The sequence below is a fragment of the Lucilia sericata genome, unplaced genomic scaffold, assembly GCF_015586225.1.
Source record: "Lucilia sericata isolate MDLA Ls3-8-SP2 unplaced genomic scaffold, ASM1558622v1 Contig000369F_arrow, whole genome shotgun sequence".
Classification (NCBI taxonomy): Eukaryota; Metazoa; Arthropoda; class Insecta; order Diptera; family Calliphoridae; genus Lucilia; species Lucilia sericata.
This window is the reverse complement of record NW_023994388.1, coordinates 148,247-171,328: the sequence shown is the minus strand read 5'-3', so window position 1 is coordinate 171,328 and position 23,082 is coordinate 148,247. Positions and strand designations below refer to the sequence as shown.

The window sequence follows — 23,082 nt, the reverse complement described above, 5'->3', positions numbered from 1 at the left end:
TTTCAATTACAATTACTGAATTAATTACAATTATTCGTAATTGTGAATGAAGTTATTGAAGTTAATGAAGTATTTTTGATTTTTTCCTTATTCTGTAATTACAAGTAATTAAAATTGGTAAACTTTAATTGCAATTACAAGTATTTGTAATTGTAAATGAAGTCATTGAAATTAATGAAGTATTTGTGATTTTTTTATAATTTTGTAATTACAAGTAATTGAAATTGGTAAAATTTAATTACAATTACAAGTAATTGTAATTTCTAAAACTTTAATTACAATTGCAGGTAATTATAGTTGGTCGATTGCACATTACAAGTAATTGTAATTGGCAAAACTTCATTTACAATTACAAGTAAATGTAATCGGTTATTTCTAAATTACACATTACATGTAATTATAATTGACCAAGTACTGAATTTCTTTGTGTAATTACAAAACCAATCCTCCCCGAGCCTAATTCACGGCCTTTTTTGGGAATAATTCAACTGTGGTCGAAATTGTTTCATATCTAATCCCGGTTATCGGAGGGGTCGCTTCGGGAGCCCTTAGTGGCTGTGGTTTCAACCCAAAATTACAGGAAGAGAATGTTGGTTTAAATACTGATGTTCCGTGAAATCTTTATTGTGAAAATGATAACAGATACCCATCAGTGGGGTTATGTCGGACATTGGGAATGGGTTGGTATCATATGAATAAGATACAGGCCTTGCTAGAATAAATGTGTCAGATGTACTCTCAATGAATGTGTCTGATAAATGAGAAGTGTGATGGGTGGAATGGTGGTGGATGTTGGTGTCTTATACAAGTGATACCATTGTAGTTTGCTTCCTTGTCAGGGTATGTTCAGGGTTTACCCTGTTTATACCAGACTTACCACAGTGTGTTCTTTGTGAATAAGAACTTGTTTTTGGCTTCTTTGAGGGATTAGAATTTCGGTCTACCGATTACGTCTGTAGATGATGTTGCCAAATCAACAGAGACCATTGGAAGTTCAGCAACGGATCAGCAATGGTCAGTGAAAAGATTGCTCAAGTACTCGCACAAAGTGCTTGTACATGGACCAGGGAAATAATGAGTTCTTTGCGTCTGTGTGACAAAGTACCAAAGTTCGGTTACATAAGGCATAAGAAATATAGCGAATTACCAAGAATTCTGACATCATGGGTATAAATGCAAAGGAGGATGTCATTGCAGACCAGTGTTATTCTTGAGTATAATAAACAACAAAACGAATGCATAATACCCTTCCCTCTATAGTGCTGTAGGGTATTCACATCAACATACATACTTCAATAAATGACATTAGCAGCTCCACCACAATGTCTTGATTTCATTACCCCAACAAAAATATATTCCATTAAACTAACTCCGACATTATTAAATATTTTTTATTACTTTTTTCATACTTTTTGCAACACAATTTTTTAAGGAGAAACTTTTCTATTACTCACTCATACATACTTAGTTTAAGTATTTAATAGTGCGTGTGTATGTGTGTGTATATGCGTATGTATGGTTAAGTTTTTGTCAAATATCCTTATATTATTATTATTTGTATCCTTAAGTGTTAGTTCATATTAAAGTTTTTGTGCAATACTGTTTCATATAAAATTTACATTGTTTGGAAACATTTTAAGTTTAAGTTTAACCGCAACTTAATTGGTTCCTTGGGGCTATAGACTTTATTATGAGCATATGAATAGTTTCTACGTATTCCTTGAAAGCATAATTTGTGGAAAGGGTTTAAAATTCCGTTAGAAAGTATAAAGAAGAAGGAAAAAGAATTTATATGAATATACAGTATACAAATATTTTTCATGTTATTTTTATTTTAAAGAAAGAATATGGAATGAAAAATAAAAATTAATATAAAAAGTTGAAAAAATAAATAAGATGCTTAATTAACATTAAATAAAAGTAGATAGCAAGGAAAATATTAAAATTTATTATATACATGTGTACATACAGCTAAATACATATGCAAATCGTAAGCTACAACTTTAAAGGCTATAACTATTATTTGAAGGGAATATGAAGACTGCATTTTCAAAGTAAAAACTCTAATTTGTTTCACCAAACTTAGATTTCGAAGTTAAATAATTATTCAATGCATTTAATATATCTGATAGTAATTTGTGGCCAGTACTATATAATGTATGACCCAATCAATATTGGCTTTAAAATAAATAAATTTGTGAATATTAAAATCTCTTCAAATAAACAGTCCGTTATAGATATTCATGTCTGGAAATCACATATATTTGTTAAATTGTTTATCATGGAATATTGAAAGAAAATGATTTGATATAACAAAACTTTCTGCATTTTATGCAACGATAATATATTTTATAGTGAAAGACAATGTTTAAAAGTAAAAGTTTAATTAATAAACGTTGAAGATTTTATGAAAATCTGGAAACTAAATAAATTGAAAAATATAAAGCTTTTTAGAATGTTTAAATTCTCAGTTTTTCTATAACAACCCGGCAAAAACTTGGCTATGACTTTTACATACAGAACATCATACTTAACAATGACTACTACATACGGTCTGCATTACTCTTTAGTACTCTAATAATTACATCCTTTTAAAATGTAAAGTTAAGAGAAAATATAGTCACTGGTAGCTCCATGAGGTTCAAAACCTGAACTTGTCAACTCGTCTGTTTGCAAACATTGAAGTATTGGTCATAGATCCACAAAAGTATTTATATTCTAAGACGATTTAGCCATGTCCGTCCGTCCGTCTGTCCGTCTGTCTGTTGATAGCACGACAGAGTTCGAATGGAACGAGCTAGAGGGTTGAAATTTTCCACAAATATTCTCTATAGATAAGGTTTGTTTAATATTGAAAATGTTCAATATCGGTCCACGTTTTCGGATAGTTCCCATACAAGTGGACCCCTGAAAAATAGCTTTAACGGGCATATCTGTTTTAAAAGTACAAGTATAGCAGTGAAATTCGATATAAATAGGTTTCATATGAGCCAAAATCTCCCAACCAAATTTTATGATTATCGGTCCTTAATTGACCCTACCCCCCATATAAGATCCCCTTCAGAAAATCACTATAATGCACTGGCTTAAAACTAAGAATATAGCTACGAAATTCGACACACATAAGTATCATATGAGCAAAAATATCTCTACTATATCTTATGTGGATCGGTCCATAATTGACCTTACCCCCATAAAAGGTCCCTTCAAAGAATTACTTTAACGCTCATTACTGGCTTAAAATATGAGTATAGCGATGAAGTTCTACACACATAAAATCTGTCTATCAAATTTTATATGGATCGGTCCATAATTGACCCTACCCCCCCAATATAAGGTCCCCTTCAGAAATTTACTTTAAAATACTTATATACTTAAAAATACGAGTATACCATGACGAGCCAAAATCTCTCTGCCAAATTTTATGTGGATCGGTCTATAATTGACCCTACGCCCATAAAAGGTACCTTCATAGAATTACTTTAACGCTCATTACTGGCTTAAATATACGAGTATAGCGATGAAATTCGACACACTAAGTTCCATGCAAGCCAAAATCTGTCTATCAAATTTTATGATGATCGGTCCATAATTAACCATAACCCCAAATAAGGTCCCCTTCAAAAAATTATTTTAACGCTCATTAGCTAAAAATACGAGTATACCAATGAAATTTAACATAAGTCCTTGACGAGCTAAAATCTGTCTATCAAATTTTATGATGATCGGTCCATAATTGACCCTACTCCCCATATAAGGTCTCCTTCAAAAAATGACTTTAACGCTTATTATTGGCTTAAAAATACGAATGTAGCGATGAAATTGTGCACATACAAGTTTCATGCGAGTCAAAATCTCTCTCCACTAAATTTTATGTGGATCGGTCCATAATTGACTCTACCTCCCATATAAGGCCCCCTCCAGATAATTACTTTAATTACTGGCTTAAAAGTACCAGTATAGAGATGAAATTTGACATAAGTAAGTTTCTTACGAGACAAAACCTAAGAATCTTTTATAGAAACGAAAATCTTCCTACCGAATTTCATGCGGAAAGTGTTGGAAACTTATATTTGAGGTAAACATGTTTTATATGAACCAAAATCGGTCTAAAAAAAATTATGAAAAATTTTATGAAAAAACGGTCAATAATTCTTCTTCTTCTCATATAAGCTACTCTTCAGTAAATTTGATGAGTAATATCACCCTGACGTTTATAGGAGAGTATTCCTTTTCCAGCATACTGTTTGATAGTGGGTATATTAGATTCGGTATAGCCGAATCTAAGACTCTTACTTCTTCATTTTGATTTTTTAGATTCTACACTTTTACACTTTGCTTATAAAACAATGCATTACGAAACATGTTACTTGTAGAATTGCAACCGAAGATTTTGTTGGGTAAGGACAATACATCTGTCGTTTTACATTTAATTCTACTTATTTTTTTAATATGACCAACTGTATGTGCTTGTTTTTAAATTTCCTAGAATACATCATAAAATATATGACAGAAATTATTTCCATTGTAAATCCTCTTTTCCTCTACAACTCCAATATAATTTTTAACACATTGCATATTATACATTGGTATTTTTCAGTATTTATTTCATTTTAGTAAGCATTCAATAATATTTGAATTATGTCTACGTTATTAAAGCAAATGAAAAAATTAAAAGAAACGAAAACATAATTTCAAACATTGGATGTTCTATTTTAAGTTAAAATCAATAAAAGGTTAAAAGGATTTTTCTGCAGCACGTGTTTTCAATGTCGATTTTATAGCCTTCTTTTCTCCAATCACTCTTTTTTTTATATCTTTCGATTATTTTCCTTTTCTAAATGGCTTTAATACTTATTATTGACTGAACTATATTTGATTTGAATGAATTAGTTTTGTATTTTTCCATAGAATATGAGTTCGAAGAATGGGAATTAAAAGTTTGACTTTGTATATTTATTTAAAACAATTGATTTACATTTTTTAAGAAATTTTTATTTCTTTATGTAGGAGAGTGGATATAAAAAAGTAAATCTATTTTAATTTTTTTTTCCACAATCTGAACAATTCAATGTGAAGCAAGTAAACGAATTATATCCAGGTCTGTCCAGAGGTTTAAGATAAAATGTAGTCTGATTTTGTATTAATTTTATTACGATTGCTACTTTTCTAAAAGGAAACCTCATATGGGGATGTTACAAAGGGACCGAATAGGACCCAAGTATAGACTTACTCGTGTTAGTAAGCAGTCTGAAAAACCTAGGGTCAAACAATGACCGATCATCACAAAAACTCAGTGGTGCCAATTTGGAGTGATAGTAGTATATTTGACGTAGTTAAAAAAAACCCAAATCGGAAGGTCAGGTTGTATGGGGCTAAGTAAGTAATGGACCAATTTCAATAATTTTTCAATAAGCATCCTTGTACCGAAAAACACGTATGCTCCAAATTTTATCAAAATATTTTGAAAATTGTGGCCTTTAGCTTGCGCACAAAGTGTATATGGACAGTCAACCATCCAGCCAGTCGGGCAGATGGACAGCCAGCCATGTCTTAATCGACTCAAAAGTGATTCGATCGGTATACTTTAAAATAGGTGTAGGACCACTATTTTTATGCGTTACAAACATCAGCACATCCCCACTATAGTAGTGTAGGGTATGAAAACATAATGTTAACTGAATGTATCATCTTTCAATGTTCAGAAACTCAGTTTCCAGGACGTAATTCCTAAGAGTTTTTCAATCAATGTTGGTGAGAAATGTTATATTTAAATAATATCACTTCTAAGATACGTGGATCTAATTTCGACAAATGCCTAACCTTGGCATATAAAGTGCTCCAGAGTTTTACTGTCCTCACCATATGCTCTACATTCGTCTGAATCCGCACGTCCAATTTTGTATAGCTACGGCAATAATCCTGAGCGTCCATTCTTAATACGTACCATCATACTCAGCCTTGCTCATTTTGAGGAGATTTATCGTCCTGCTCTCATTGGGGTCGTCACCCTACAAGCCTTTCTTATGACGAATTTCGTCACTATGCTGGTCTTATTAAGCTAATTATGTGCGATAAAATTATTTTATGAATGGGACCTTATATGGAGGGGTAGGTTCAAATATGGACCGATACTCATACAATTTGCTACTGAGATTTTTTTCCCCTATAAAACAAAGTTATGTTAAATTTCCTCCCTATACTTTTCTGAAGGGAATCTTATATGGCGGATAGTTTCTATTCAGAACCGATCTTCACACAATTTAGTAGAGACGTTTTTGTTTCCATAAAACTTGTTTATAAAAAATTTCGTTGTAACGCCAGTAATGAGCGTTAAAATCATTTTCTAAAGGGTACCTTATATGGGGAGTGGAGTCAATTATAGACCGATTTCTCGAAAATGTTATTTATACTATGCTCCGGGGATCACTTATAAAAGAACCAAAATCATTTTGTTAATGTTTTTATCGTAATAAGCTACAAATTAGGAATATTTTGACAACTATTTCGAAAAAAATCGGAATAAATAAGTCCATTGTAATGACCCTAAGAAGATCAAAATTAGGAAAATTTTGAGATCCATTTCGATAACATTGAATAGAGACATCGGTATTTTCAATCGCATTCAGAATTTATTTCCTTATTTTCCCATATACGGTTCTACACATCTTTTGAGACAGGTGCCTACAAAAAAGTTTTCCACGGGACACTCTAACATACAAACATAATAGAGTAGTTCAGATTTCTCCATTGAATTTAAACGCCTAATAGTAGTTTATCTGAAACTGACTTTGAACACTTTATATGCATTTGCTGCTCTGTGTAAAGTATGTGTTTTGTTTAAGCTCCAGAGTGTGTGTTAAATACAAATAGGATAAAATGGTACATTTACCTTTAAAGGTATTGATGCCGTTGGAGGTGTATTTGCTGGCATGTTTTTGATGTTATTGTTGCTGTTGATGATGATGATGATTTTGTTATTGCTACAGCTGTTGTTGCCATCATTGAAGTGGATAAACGATGAAGTTGTGATATTGGAATTCCTGTTGTTTTTGCTGTTGCCGTTGTGTCTGTAATTGATGTTGGAAATTTTGGCTTTTTTGTTGGTGGCTCTGGTAAAATGTCACTGTCTGTTTGTAAATCTCCATTGTAAATGTTTTCATTTCCGTTGCTAAAATACTTAAATGTTGTTGATGGGCCGCCGATGCCGTCATGATGTTTTGTTTCATCCCCTGCTCTGCTTCCTACAACACCTGCTTCGCCTGTTCCTGTTGCCGGTGTTTTATGTGCTGTACTGCTGTACGTGTTGAAATCTTGACCATATTCATGATGACGATTAACATGATGTTGCTGCTGTTGTTGTTGTTGCTGCTGTCGATGCTTAAGCTCTTTTTCATGTTGTTGTAAAAGTAGTTTCTGTTGTTGTTTTTGCTTTTGATGTTTTAAATGTTGTTCACGATGTTGGTGCTGATGTTGATGATGTTCTTCCGTTTTATAATCGTAGTATAAAACCGAAGGTAGATTTTCTGGAAAATTAAGTATTTTACTGCTGGACGACCCACTTGAACTGTAATCGTGATTGTTGTTGTGATTATGAGGATGATGATGTTGTTCGAAATGTTCGCTCGTTTTATGTTGTTGCTGTTGTTTGTGATGCTGCTGCTGTTGTTGTTGCTGTTGTTCTTCCTGCTTTTTTTTATTCTGTTCCTTAATTTTCTTATTATGTTTTTCCTCCTCTTGTTGCTGATAGATTTTCTTTTCACCATTTGTTTATTGTGATGGATTTTATGTTGCTCTTGTACGTGCTCCGTCCGCATCAATTGCTCCTTGAGGCCTTCATATTCCTGTTGCATTTCACGTATTTCAGCCGAATCGTCATCATCATACTTGTAGTCTTCATTTGTTTTTGGTTTTTTCATTGGTTTTAAAGTCGTTTTATATGTGGTTTTCGGATTTAATTGCATGCGTGTTGTGGATGATTCTTCAAATGGTGTTGAATAGTCATCATATGTTGTTGAAGCTTTTGCGGATTTTTATCTGAAAATGTACATATATACGGAAATCAGTTTAATTACAGTTCGGTCAGTAAATCAGTAAACAGGAAAACAGCACACACATATACACACAAACAAATATGCTCATTTATATTTAAAGGATGTAGTTAAAGAATGAAAATATGAACTTATAAATATTTAATAACGATTCTGTTACTTTTTTTAGTAAATTGAAAAAATATTATAATTAAGTATGAGACATACATATTCTTATATCCCAAAAATACTAGCATACCCTGGGTGCTTCGCTACCCTAACTTAAATTAAATACATACAAAATTTTGTTTACTTTTATAGAAAATTAAAATTGATCAAATTTGATTAATTTGATTAATGTTTTGATAAAATTGATTAATGTTTCAGTTTTATACGTTCAATATATAGTATTTGAAAAAAGTACTATAAAATACCTCTAATAGATTATCATTTAATACAATTCAAAAAATATTATTTAATGAATGAAAAAGTACCAAAAGTCCCTTTCAGTAGATTCTCATTCACTAAGGTCCCTACATTTAAAATTTTATATTTCTATGTTCAATATCGTAAAAATATCAAAAAGTACCATCGGAAAAACGAAAAAGTACAAAAATCTCTCTCAATAAATTCTCCTTTAATAAGGACCGTGTGTTCCAGTTAACCATTATAAAGAATCTAAAAGGTACAATTTGAAGAATAGAAAAGTACCAAATAGTTCCCACTTACAGAATATTATTCAGTCAAGACCATGTATGTTAAAATTAATGTTCCTAAGTTGAATATTTTAGAAAATTAAAAAAGTACCATTTATGAGCTAAAAAGTACTAAAAAGTTTTCTCTTAAATCTTATTCAAGAGGACCGTATATGTTTAATAATCATGTGTTTTGAATTCATATTAAAGAACATACAAAGAGTATCATTTGAAGAAAGAAAAAGTACCAAAAGTGAAATAAAATTTACTTAAGTGGAAAGTACTTATAAAAAGAGTACAATTTTTTGCCCTTTTCGCTTAGAAATATACTTTTTTGAGAATTAAGTTTACAAAATGTTCCGTATTTAAATCTATATATCACAGATAAAATTCAAACGATTCAAATCTGCATTCATTTGTTCCAGAAAAATAGTGCCTTCAAAAAGTACGAAACAATTTACTCGAATTTGGTCCTATATAGGACTTAGTACTCGAATTCCAAAATAATATACCAACAGCTTATTTTGTGTGAGTAAATAAACTGTTTTTTCAAATTTTATAAAAAAATTTTATAAATTAAATTTCCCGTTTTTGCCATTTTTGGTACTTTTTCCCCAAATGAAATAGCAAAAAATTTTATTACAATAAATATTAGTCCGTAATTTAATAGGAATAATTCAATAAACCGAAAAAGTTTTCTTAATGTGCTAAAAAAAAGTACCATAAATACAGTTTTCTCCCTTTTACACCCAAAAAGGACTGAATTTTAAAAAAGTACGAAACAGGTGTCTCATAATTTTGGGAGATGTATCCAAAATATTTATAAACATTTTATTATGTTAATTAGTTCAAACGTTATAAGGGGCCAAAAAAGGTACCAAAATCACATTTGTTACACATTTTTACCCCTTAAAAGTATGAATTTCAAAAAAGTACCAGACACCCATCTGCTCATTTTAAGAGTAGATACAGGTGCATTTAAATTTTTTCTTGTATCACTAATATTGTGTAAGATAATTAAGAAAATTTTTCCCAAAATCCCTCCTTAGTGGATCTACATAACCAAAAACACATCCACTGTCAAAATTTCATGATTCTTGGTTCAGCCGTTTGGGCTGTGTGATGATGAATCAGTCAGTCAGTAACGCTACTCTTTTAAGCTTCGTTCCCAATGCTTAAGCTTCGTTCCCAATGCTAGAATACTACAATTGGATTTTTTCAATGATATTTTTAATTTGACTAATGAACATACATATATCCCTCATAGACAAAGCCAAAAAACCCCCTTTTCTATACAAACTAAAAAGTCAGTTAATTTAATTTGATGTAATCTTTTAATAAACACATCATGAACTTGTATTTTAATGATTATTACCCCAACAAACTACCTTGTAAATGTATATTGTATCTACGACTGCTTACGAGTTTATCGATGTATAAAATTAACCCTTTTAAAGTAATTTCCATTAAGATTTCTATGCTGTTTTCAACGAAAAACTGAACTTGTGCCAAAATATTTTTAGTTTTTCTTTTTTTTATAAATTTGTTCAAACATTTTTTCATAAACCAAAATCAAAACTTTCAAAACGTGCCTTTCTATGAATGAAGCCCCCCCAAAAAAAAGAATGAAAAAATGAATTGAATGAAAAGCAAGAAGAGTACAAATACAAGTACTTACCACATTTTTCCCACCAACAAAATATTTCACCATCCATGCACAAACAAACCTCACAGTTATCTAGACGTGGTACCTGCGGAGGAAAACAAACCATTAGATGGAATCTCTAAATAGAGTAAAACAAAATATTTACAAGAATGAATTTGGAAAAATAAAAAATATAAGATAAGCAAAACCACCAAAATATGTACAGAACAAATTTTATGTTTGGCAATAAAACAAAATCGAAATGATAATAATCGAAATTGAAACGGAATGCGATTTTAGGAAATAATATTGTTCCCTACGAAAAAATATTACTTTGTTTAGAAAACATTTTCAAAAATCTAGGATGCGAATTGTTTTAGAATCTAACTCCCTAAATTTCATAATCTCAGCATAGTAACAGTGTTTTTTGAAATTTCTGTAATAAGAGTAACGTTGGCCCCAGAATTCTGGTTCCAACAAGCAGTATGCGGCTGTCTCGATTGAGTAACATAACTTGTTTGTAGGTGCCTCCGGTACGTTAATAGGAGGCACGAGTGTGGAAGTCTTATGTTCGATTTCCATAGACTTCCCCCTCGGGCATGTTTCCTTGATGAAAGATCCCATCTTGGTGTATTGCAATCCGGTGGTATAGAGGTGCTACCAGTACCTCTAATCTGCCTGGACTATAAAACTGCTGTGGGTCTAACCAGAAAACCACATAATCTGGTACTACGTGTGGCCAGTTGCCCGCAGGACTATGTCTTGTCTGGTCAATTGGTTGAGGTTCCTTCGGGATCCACGTAGTGGCTGTGGTTAAAACCTAAATTCGCGGGAAAAGTAAGTTGCGGTTAAAAGATGATGAACGGTGAAATATATATTTCGAGATAAGATACCCCACAGAGGAGTGTCTGTCGGACTAAGCATTGGAAATGAGTTGGTGTTAATTGTATATGATACGGGATGAATGTGGGGTATGCGGGCCTCACCCACCCGTTTACCTAGAATAAATGTGTCGTATGTTTTTCACTTATGAATGTGTCGGATGAATGAGAAGTGTGCCTGGGTTGTATGATGATGGATAAAAAGTCCAGACAACCCAAATCAGGCAGAACTTCGGACTAAAGAATGAATGAATTTGCCAGATAATTGAGAAGTATGCTGGATTGAATGACGATGTATGTGAGGTATCTTATACAAATGATACCATTGAATTTTCCTTCCTTGCCCAGATATGTTCAGAGTATACTATGTTCGTATCAGAATTACCACAGTGTGCCACTGTGAGTAAAAACAAAGTCTCGGCTTATTTGATGGATTCGTACTTCGGTCTACCGGTTACGTCTCTAGCTGCTGTTGCCTAATCAACAGAGGTCATCCCATCTGCGTGGTTCTAAACGGATGTGATGTTTTACATCTCGGAAGTTAAGCAAAGGTTCAGCAATGGTCAGAGATTAGTTAGCTCGAACACTTGAGCAAAGTGCTTGTATATGGACCGGCTTTAGCCATGTACAGAAATTACCACCTGATTTCTTCATCGAAGATTGAAGGAGGCGGTGGTGAGGACATCAAGAAGCTCACCCAGCGGTTGAAATAGACCACCGTGAGATAGGCCAACACGGCAGATACTAACGTAAAGCAACTTCAACTTTCCACCAAAGACTCTGGCAAAGGGGGGACCACGAGATAGTGGGGCGTGGTCCCCCCTAACTAACTAACTAACTAACTAACTAACTACTACTAACTAACTAACTACGAACTAACTAACTAACTACTAACTAACTAAACTAACTACTATACTAACTAACTAACTAACTAACTAACTAACTAACTAACTAACTAACTAACTAACTACTAACTACTAACTAACTAACTAACAACTAACTACTAACTAACTAACTAGACTAACTACTACTAACTAACTAACTAACTAACTAACTAACTAACTACTAACAACTAACTAACTAACTACAAACTAACTAACTAACTAACTAACTAACTAACTAACTAACTAACTAACTAACTACGAACTAACTAACTAACTAACTAACTACTAACTAACTAACTACTAACTAACTAACTAACTAACTACTAACTAACGACTAACTAACTAACTAACTAACTAACTAACTAACTAACTAACTAACTAACTAACTAACTACTAACTAACTAACTAACTAACCTAACTAACTAACTAACTAACTAACTAACTACTAACTAACGTAACTAACTAACTAACTAACTAACTAACTAACTACTAACTAACTACTAACTAACTAAACTAACTAACTAACTACTAACCTACTACTAACTAACTAACTACTACTAACCTAACTAACTAACCGAACTAACTAACTAACTAACTAACTAACTAACTAACTAACTAACTAACTAACTAACTACTACTAACTAACTAACTAACTAATACTACTAACTAACTAACTACTAACTACTAACTAACTAACTATAACTAACTAACAACTAACTAACTAAACTAACTAACTAACGAACTAACTACTAACTACTAACTAACTAACTAACTAACTAACTACTACTAACTAACTAACTACTACTAACTAACTAACTAACTACTAACTAACTACTACTAACTAACTAACTAACTAACTAACTAACTACTACTAACTAACTAACGAACTAACTAAACTAACTAACTACTACTAACTAACTAACTAACTAACTACTAACTAACTAACTAACTAACTAACTAACTAATAACTAACTAACTAACTACTAACTAACTAACTAACTAACTAACTAACTAACTACTAACTAACTAACTAACTAACTAACTAACTAACTAACTAACTAACTAACTACTATACTAACTACTAATACTATTAACTAACTACTAACTAACTACTTCGGAAGCGAAATTCCCCTTTCAGGCGATTTCTATTCTCGAAACATGTATGATATTGATTGAGAAACCGGAGCTGTCCGTATTTATATGGCCCGGCGATTCCTCAGCTGTCTATGAAACTATGTCGTATGCCACAAGTGACCTCAAAAATAGTTTTTAATTTAAAAACTGAGTTAATCTCTCTTAATAAAAGTCCCCTCTATATTGTAGGGGTTCTATTCATATCAGTTACCTAGGATATACATAGAAAAAATTAGCTTGAAAATTAGGGCCCTAATTAATTGTAACTTTGCCTTATTTTTTTCGTCAATCTCGTCTGACTGACTTTACCGTTTTGTGTTAGAGGGTCAAAAAAAGAAATTGTTTCACTTGATTGAAAGTCTGACTGGCTGGACCAATCTATGTTATGAGGACATATAAGTTGTTTCACTTCATTTAAATCCTGATTACAACGGAGCTCCTAATAGAAACCGAACATACTTGCACTATTAAATTTAAGGTTCAATAAATCAGAAACCTTAACAACGAACTAACAATAACTAATGAAGTAGCCAAACCCAACTAATTATAAATTTTATATTTAGCTTTAAACAAATACCACAATCCCACTCCTAGCCCCAAATTCTCGTCATTATTTTCAAATACGTAATAAGAATGTTTTCTGAAAAATTATGATAAATTAGAATTTGCTAATCGGATAAAACAAACAAATGAAATAAAATAAAACAACGATTTCCCAACAGCGATGATGAAATTTATTTAAAGTTAATTTACTTGTACGCGTATTTACTTTCGCCGACACAGCTGGACATGTGTTTTTGTTGTGATAAAAAGATTTATTAACTTTACTTTTATGTTTTCTGCTTCCTTTTCTCTTGTTGGGTTTATACAGCAGGAAATAAAATCTTATAATAATTATTCATAACAAAATCCAGAAAATAGGCCAAAATAAACACAGGTGTTTTTTACTTTTTGTGGCAAAACGTTTAGTCTTATTTGTACAAGTCTTAGGAAAAAAAAATTACAGTAAAGAGTTTCCTCTTTGTTTTTGTGTTTTTTTTTTTTTTTGTATCCAATTATTATGTTAATTTATTTTTGTTTGAAAATTTAGGCGAATAATTAGAGAAAACTGGTTTTTTATTAAGAAAGTTTTAAAGAGAAATTTATAATTAAAATACTGGAAAATTTAGAAAATCTGTATCAAATCAAGTGGCATTTTCAAGATTTTTGTTTTGTATATCACTAAGATGTTGCGGGATGTATTGATTTTTATAACCATTGTCAAAAGGATCTTGATTTTGTCATTACTTTTGTAACATATCGAAATATTGGTTGAAAAATCTGGCCATTTTTGTTTGTTAAAAGCTCGATAAGGTTCGAACAAAAAGAGCTAGGGAGTTGAAATTTTATATTTTGGGTCTTTTAAAACTATGGGTTTGTTATACAAATTTACATTTGTGTGTACCTCCCTCCGACTGTTGATAAGCAGACCACAGTAAAAATATGGGCAATGGTTATTTATAAACATATATACTTACATATTTATAAATTATGTTCAAATAATTTTCCATAAATACAAACAATAAAACACCAGTTTTACTTCTGTAAATGTTGACTTTATAAAATATACTATACTAATACATATAACTAAAATTTATATGGGAGAAGGAGGTAAGTAAATGTGGTCAGATTTTCCTTTATAGTTTGTATGAATAGTTTGATAAAATGAAAAATTTAAATTATTTTTTCTTATATTAATGCAACTTCAATGTTAGAGTCATTTTGGCGTGGGGTCATCATCATTGTAACAATAGCTTCAGTGGAGTAATGGTCAAAACAAAATAGTAATTCTCTAAAGCAATCTTTTGTACATACATATGTATATTAGGGTGGCACCGTTTAAATGGAGGAAAAATAAGGTGTCGATGTTCCCAACTAAAATTAAAGTTTAATTGATTATAGGATTGCGTTTCTCAAATTTTTGTTTTGGGGTCAATATTTGGCGAACTGGATCAAAGAATAAAAAGGTCCTTTTTTGAGGTTTTATGATTTTTTTCATATTTCTTCTAAAGGAAAGATATAACATTTTGGTATCATAAGAAAGGTCATTGGGAGACGCTTTCAATGATATATCAGTAAAATTTTCAGGTTTTTTACATTTTAACACAGATAAATTTAATATAATTCGTTGAAATTAATAAACAACTAGCATACCCTGGGTGCTTCGCTACCCTAACTTAAATTCAATACATACAAATTTTTTTTACTTTTATAGAAAATTAAAATTGATTAAACATTTTTTTAATGTTTCAGTTTATATGTTCAGTAGTTTCATTCATTTAGTTTCCACATTATAAAAAATTTCAAAAGTACTATTTGAAAAAAAAATATACTATAAAATACCTCTAATAGATAATCCTTTAATCAAAATGTTATGTTTCTGTGTTCAATATTATATACAATTCAAAAAATATTATTTTAATGAATGATAAGTACCAAAAGTCCCTTTCAGTAGATTCTCATTAACTAAGGTACCTACATTTTAAATTTTATTTTCAATATCTATGTTCAATATCGTAAAAATATCAAAAATTACCATCGGAAAAACGAAAAAGTACAAAAATCTCCCTCAATAAATTCTCATTTAATTAGGACCGTGTGTTCCGATTAACCATTATAAAGAATCTAAAAGGTACCATTTGTAGAATAGAAAAGTACCAAATAGTTCCCGCTTATAGAATATTATTCAGTCAACCCCATGTATGTTAAAAGGTTGAATATTTTATAAAATTAAAAAAGTACCATTTATGAGATAAAAGTACTAAAAAGTTCTCTCTTAAAGAATCTTATTCAATGAGGACCGTGTATGTTTAATAATCATGTGTTTTGAATTCATATTAAAGAACATACAAAGAGTATCATTTGAAGAAAGAAAAAGTACCAAAGTTAAAAAGTACCAAAGTGAAAAAGTACCAAATTTTACCTAAGTGGAAAGTACTAATAAAAAGAGTAAAATTTTTCCCCTTTTTGGTTAGAAATATACTTTTTCGAGAATTAAGTTTACACAATGTTCCGCATTTAAATCTATATATCACAGATAAAACATCAAATCTGCATTCATTTGTTCCAAAAAAATTTTTGCTTTCAAAAAGTACCAAACAATTTACTCGAATTGGTCCTATATAGGCCTTAGTACTCGAATTCCAAAATAATATACCTATAGCTTATTTTGTGTGAGTAAATAAACTACTTTTTCAAATTTTATAAAAATTGGCTCAATGAGTTTGAATAAAATTAAATGTCCCGTTTTTTTCCTTTTTGGTACTTTTTTCCCCAGTGAAATAGTAAAAATTTTATTACAATAAATATTACAGAGTTAGTGCGTAATTTAATACGAATAATTCAATAAACCGAAAAAGTTTTCTTAATGTGTTAAAAAAATACCATAAATACACTTTTCTCCCTTTTACACTCAAAAAGGACTGAATTTTAAAAAAGTACGAAACAGGTGTCTCATAATTTTGGGAGATGTATCCAAAATATTTATAAAAATTTTATTATGTAATTAGTTCAAAAGTTATAAAGGGGCCAAAAAAGGTACCAAAATAACCTTTTTACACATTTTTACCCCTTAAAAGTACGAATTTCAAAAAAGTACCAGACACCCATCTGCTCATTTTAAGAGTAGATACAGGTGCATTTAATTTTTATTTTTTTTTGTATCACTAATATTGTGTAAGATAATTAAGAAAACCTGTTTTACTCGTTTTTCCGCTTTTTACCCGTAAATGTAAAATTTCCAAAAATCCCTCCTCAGTGGATCTACATAACCAAAAACACATCTACTGTCAAAATTTCATGATTCTAGGTTCAGCCGTTTGGGCTGTGCAATGATGAATCAGTCAGTCAGTAACGCTTCTCCTTTATATATAGATAATCCTCAATAAAATCTAGATCAAATTTCATTTAAATTTATCGAAGCCTATGTAAGCTACCAAAACAACAATAACATAGAAACTGTTTTGCAAAGCAAGTATAACAAATAAGTAGATGAATGAGAATGGTGTTAATATTTTAGTTAAACTGAAAAATTTGATTGATAATACAATGAAAGCATAAAGTATTATATATCATTGTAAAGCTTGTAAACGCATATGCTGATGGACATATTAAGTACGTTATATAAATATAGGTAGCAGAAAACCTGGGACAAAATAGAATTTAAAATATTAAAATAAAATACAAAATATATCGAATTTCGAAAAACAGAAAAAAACATTTCAGTGAAATTGTATGAGGTTTATAATGTAATAATTTAAAAAAATTACATTAAATAATTCTGTGTAAAAATTTGAAAAAACTAACAAATTTTCCGAAAAATTACGACATTTGTAATAATTTTGGAGTTTTTTACAAATTTGTGTCATGTCATTGAAATCGTCTCTCAAAGACCTTTCATATGATACTAAATATGGTTTATTTGCCAGAAATATGTAAAAAATCATAAAAAACCTTAAAAAAGGACCTTATTATCCTTTGATCCAGCTCGCCAAATATTGACGTCAGGACAAAAATTTTGAGAAATGGTATCTTAGTATGAACTAAATTTTCATTTTCGGTGAGAACATGAGCAACTTCCATTTCGGGGCCACCCTAATGTATATACATAAATTGCACCTAAAACCACAAGTTGTGGTATGATATTTTTCTATTCAATTTTAAATTAAATTTTTTACATGTAAAACCATTTTCATAAAAATAAAAACCAAACAATAAAAAAACAAAAAGTTCTGTTTTAAATAAGCAATGAATGAGCTTAAAATAAATGTTTCACTAAAATTTATTGTAACGGCAGTGAAATTTGTATAGGGAATAATGATACTGCGATTCCGTTTTTGACTCGTTTTCACATAACAAAAATGTGCGTGTTAAACGGACCTTGAAGATGAAAACATAACAGCATAGGTTAAATCGATAAATAACATGGATCAAATATATGGAAAACTGTGTTTGGAACTAACTTTGGCACTGTGCGCAATATAGCTTATCAATTTGATACCGCCATAGCCTCTTTATATTCCAATGACCGACCATGCATGGCAAGGACTCACACCCTGCACAAGATATATCTGCCGATTCTCAGAAAAACATGGCGGATATAGAGTGAACGCTCGATAAAAACCCTTAATCCCGGTTGTTATCAGTATCGTGAACATGATGATGAATGGCACTACGTTAGCGTGTCTATTACGGTGGACTCCGGACCAGGGTATTGTCCGGTGGTATTTATTGCCCATCTCCAGCAAGGCGCTCAGTTGCATCATGTTCTTCCTTCCCCATTAATATTCTCCTTTTACAGATGGATTTTGAAGAAAACAAAAAACAAATCAATTGTTGGGGGACTCATTCCCTAATTCTACTTAGGTACCTATCCCAACGGTCGAGAAAGATGCGTTACTGGAATCTGTTGCTAACGCGCAATATTTTATCGCACCATTCTCCACAGAAAACTCAGTGGAGCAGCGCGTAGACGTTTAAAAGGCTACATCGAGCACGACATGGACGTCGAGGAGGCACGTATCCAGAGGAAGAGAGGCAGATCACATGGATCGACACCCGAAAAGTCTAACCCTCCGAAACAGGTAGCGGCCTCCACCGGAGTTGGTTCACATGAAGCCGAACCTGCGAACTAACATATAGAAATGTTGCAAAAGTTATCAGACTTGGAATCATTCCACCTAATTTCCCTACGGAGATGTGGTCTGATGAAGAAATTGATACAGTATGGAAGATTGTGGAACCACACAGAACTGGTCCAATTTTAGCTCTGAACATTACATTCTCGTTACTCAACTTCCGAGATGCAAAAACATCTCTTCTGTCTTCAACAATACAGATAGGATGGCCTCTGCTGAGTCGAAAACAGGACCTAGACGTAATCGGCAGATCGAAACACGAATCCAACAAAAGGACGAGAACTAGAAAACTCACAGAGAACAATCTGGTATGAATAAAACAAACCCAAAACATAACTGGACAAGAAAGGAAAATTCAATGGTATCATTTGTGTAAGGTATCTTACATCTATCACCATTTAACCCACCAGTCTTGTTATTCATCCGACACACTGACTCTAGGTATCATATACCCTTGACACCAATTCATTTTCAAACGCCTAGTCCCACAGTCACTGCTCTGTGTCTCGGCAACATCACATAACTTATCCAGAATTATAGACATTATGAACCGTGTATCAGTCTTTTAACCAACATTCTCATCCAGCAAATTCGGGTTTAAACTACAGCCAGTACGTGCACCCCGAAAGGACCTCTCCAATAACCGGGACAAGATAAAATCCGAAACTCTTCCCTGTAGGCTACCGGTTCCCGTACCAGATTATGTGGTTTTCTGGTTCGACCCCATGTCAAATCATTCCAAAGAAAGGCCGAGAATAAGAATTCATTTTTTTCTGTTTAATTAAAACAATATCAAGGAAAGTTCAAACTGTACACAATTTCCATCACTCGCATTCCTTTCATCCAAAACATATTTTCATACAGCAGAATTACTTTTAAATAAATATAAAATTTCGCTACAAAAATGGACATCCAAGCTTGTATTTACTTTACACATATACATAAGTATGTATATAAAGTATGAATGTATGTCTGTACTAGCAATTGGTGTAAAATGAATACTAATTCGAAAATAAATTTGATATATTCTATAGGTACCCATATAAATTTACCTTTTGACCATGTGTATATTTTGGCCATTTGTAAAACATGATGCAGCACGTGGCAAATGTAATTCATCTAATGTTTCGGTAATTGCTGATGTTGATGCAGCAGCTTTTGTAGCCGTTTCCTCCAGCCAATCGTTACGTTCGTCATCATCATCATCATCGTCAGCATTATTAGCACCAACATTCTTTAATGTTTGGCCATCATTACTTTTCAATTTCGTTGTTGTTTTCGAAAGGTATGAAGGACCAGCAGCATTTTGTTTTCTAGTTTCTAAATTATTATTTGTATTGCCATTGCCAGCGATATTTAAACCCTGCGCAGTTACATCCCCACTGCCATAGTTGAGAAAACCCTTTAGATTTTCTAAATGTTGTTGCTGCTGCTGCTCTGTTTGCAACATCTGTTGCGATAACAAACGTGTATCGTATTTAGCTTGAATTTGTTCAGAGTCCAAATCATAGAAACTTTGTTCATGATCATCAAAATACTCGTACGGAACTGTGGAAAGAGACATAAATGGAAAAACATGGTTGCTTATACATACATATTTTTAAAATAACATTAAATTTAAATTAGTGTTTTTTACAGTTCGAGGGTATTTCTATTTTTTCAACATTTTCATTCATTTTATTTGAATTACACTCACTCACCTGCTTGCACCAGTGATGACAATTGTGTTGTTCCAAACATACACGACACACAGCAAATCCATATACAAATGATTCTTTGGAAATTCCACATTTTATTTGTTGAGTTTTGAGTTATTTGTGTTTGTTTTTTAGTTTGATTATATTTTAACTTGGTTTTTTTTTATTATTTGAAAACTTTTAATGTTTCTTGTATATATATTTTTTTATAAAATGATATGATTTCTTTTTTAGATTTTTGCTAAAAGCATTTTTGTTGATGTTGTTTTAAATTCTGGAAAATAAGAAAAATAAATATATTGTAATAAATTTCTACAAATTCATTAGGAAATTAAATTTTATATATATTTTTTTTAATTCTGCATAGATGTACTTTAGGAAATAGTCTTTAAACTAAAGTTCATTAAGAAACAAAATAGGAACCTTAGGATGGAAATTCACAGCTGAGGCACTGGTTAAGGAGCGCACAACAGGCCCGATAGAGGCCTAGGTGTATTTCTTCGGATTTGATGTATATACATCCACCTTTCGAACTAACTAACTAACTAACTAACTAACTAACTACTAACTAACTAACTAACTAACTACTAACTAACTAACTAACTAACTAACTAACTAACTAACTAACTAACTAACTAACTAACTAACTAACTAACTAACTAACTAACTAACTAACTACTAACTAACTAACTAACTAACTAACTAACTAACTAACTAACTAACTACTAACTAACTAACTAACTAACTAACTAACTAACTAACTAACTAACTAACTAACCTAACTAACTAACTAACTACTAACTAACCTAACTAACTAACTAACTAACTAACTAACTAACTAACTAACTAACTAACTACTACTAACTAACTAACTAACTAACTAACTAACTAACTAACTAACTACAACTAACTAACTAACTAACTAACTAACTAACTAACTAACTAACTAACTAACTAACTAACTAACTAACTAACTAACTAACTAACTAACTACTACACTACTAACTACTAACTAACTAACTAACTAACTAACTAACTAACTAACTAACTAACTAACTAACTAACTAACTAACTAACTAACTAACTAACTAACTAACTAACTAACTAACTAACTAACTAACTAACTAACTAACTAACTAACTAACTAACTAACTAACTAACTAACTAACTAACTAACTAACTAACTAACTAACTAACTAACTAACTAACTAACTAACTAACTAACTAACTAACTAACTAACTAACTAACTAACTAACTAACTAACTAACTAACTAACTAACTAACTAACTAACTAACTAACTAACTAACTAACTAACTAACTAACTAACTAACTACTAACTAACTAACTAACTACTAACTAACTAACTAACTAACTAACTAACTAACTAACTAACTAACTAACTAACTAACTAACTAACTAACTAACTAACTAACTACTAACTAACTAACTAACTAACTAACTAACTAACTAACTAACTAACTAACTACTAACTAACTAACTAACTAACTAACTAACTAACTAACTAACTAACTAACTAACTAACTAACTAACTAACTAACTAACTAACTAACTAACTAACTAACTAACTAACTAACTACTAACTAACTAACTAACTAACTAACTAACTAACTAACTAACTAACTAACTAACTAACTAACTAACTAACTAACTAACTACTAACTAACTAACTAACTAACTAACTAACTAACTAACTAACTAACTAACTAACTAACTAACTAACTAACTAACTAACTAACTAACTACTAACTAACTAACTAACTAACTAACTAACTAACTAGCTAACTAACTAACTAACTAACTAACTAACTAACTAACTAACTAACTAACTAACTAACTGTGCCCCGATTTAGTTATATATAGGATGGTAATATCTCAGCTCTTATAGAGCGTAACATTACAACTAACTTCCGCGGTTTTCTGTTGCTAGACAGACTGCTTTAAACTGAGAGATATACATTGAAAACCTATAAACTGAAATATATTGCAGTCTTCTAGGTCATAACACTAGCTTTCAAATGCAAAGCTAGCTGACAAATGCAAAACCGTTCGAGTCAAAAAGCATTGGCAGGGAAATCACACTCAACCACTTAAAATAATGAATATACAAATGTAGGGCCAAAATAATCTTAAAGGGTAAAGCAAACAAAAGGGGAACTAGATGTCTTAGTGGGATCAAGACTGACGTTAGTTTGGTGGTATGTAGACAGGACATCATACCCATCATCTCCAAATTGGACAAGTGGAATTGGACAAATGCAGATCTACCATTCCCAAGCCTTTGTTGAAATTAGACGCAAACTCTTTATTGATCTATGTTAAGGAACTTCGATTGGAAAATTTTGAGGAATTACGTTCTGAATCATCGAAGAAGTGAGATAACTTCATTCGGCAAAAAACGTAAAAAATCCTTTAAAGAAG

General features: G+C 31.4%; 1 protein-coding gene across 1 annotated transcript in view; it reads right to left on the bottom strand.

Moving 5' to 3' along the window:
* The window catches only part of LOC119604199 (probable WRKY transcription factor protein 1), a 43,258-nt gene extending 22,343 nt beyond the window's left edge, over positions 1 to 20,915 (bottom strand). The window contains 6 exon segments of the mRNA XM_037956675.1: positions 6,901 to 7,760; positions 7,763 to 8,032; positions 10,404 to 10,476; positions 19,997 to 20,019; positions 20,022 to 20,492; positions 20,645 to 20,915. Of these exon segments, the coding sequence (XP_037812603.1) occupies positions 6,901 to 7,760; positions 7,763 to 8,032; positions 10,404 to 10,476; positions 19,997 to 20,019; positions 20,022 to 20,492; positions 20,645 to 20,735 (1,788 nt within the window). The 5' untranslated portion in view covers positions 20,736 to 20,915.
* Positions 20,916 to 23,082: the final 2,167 nt, after the last annotated feature.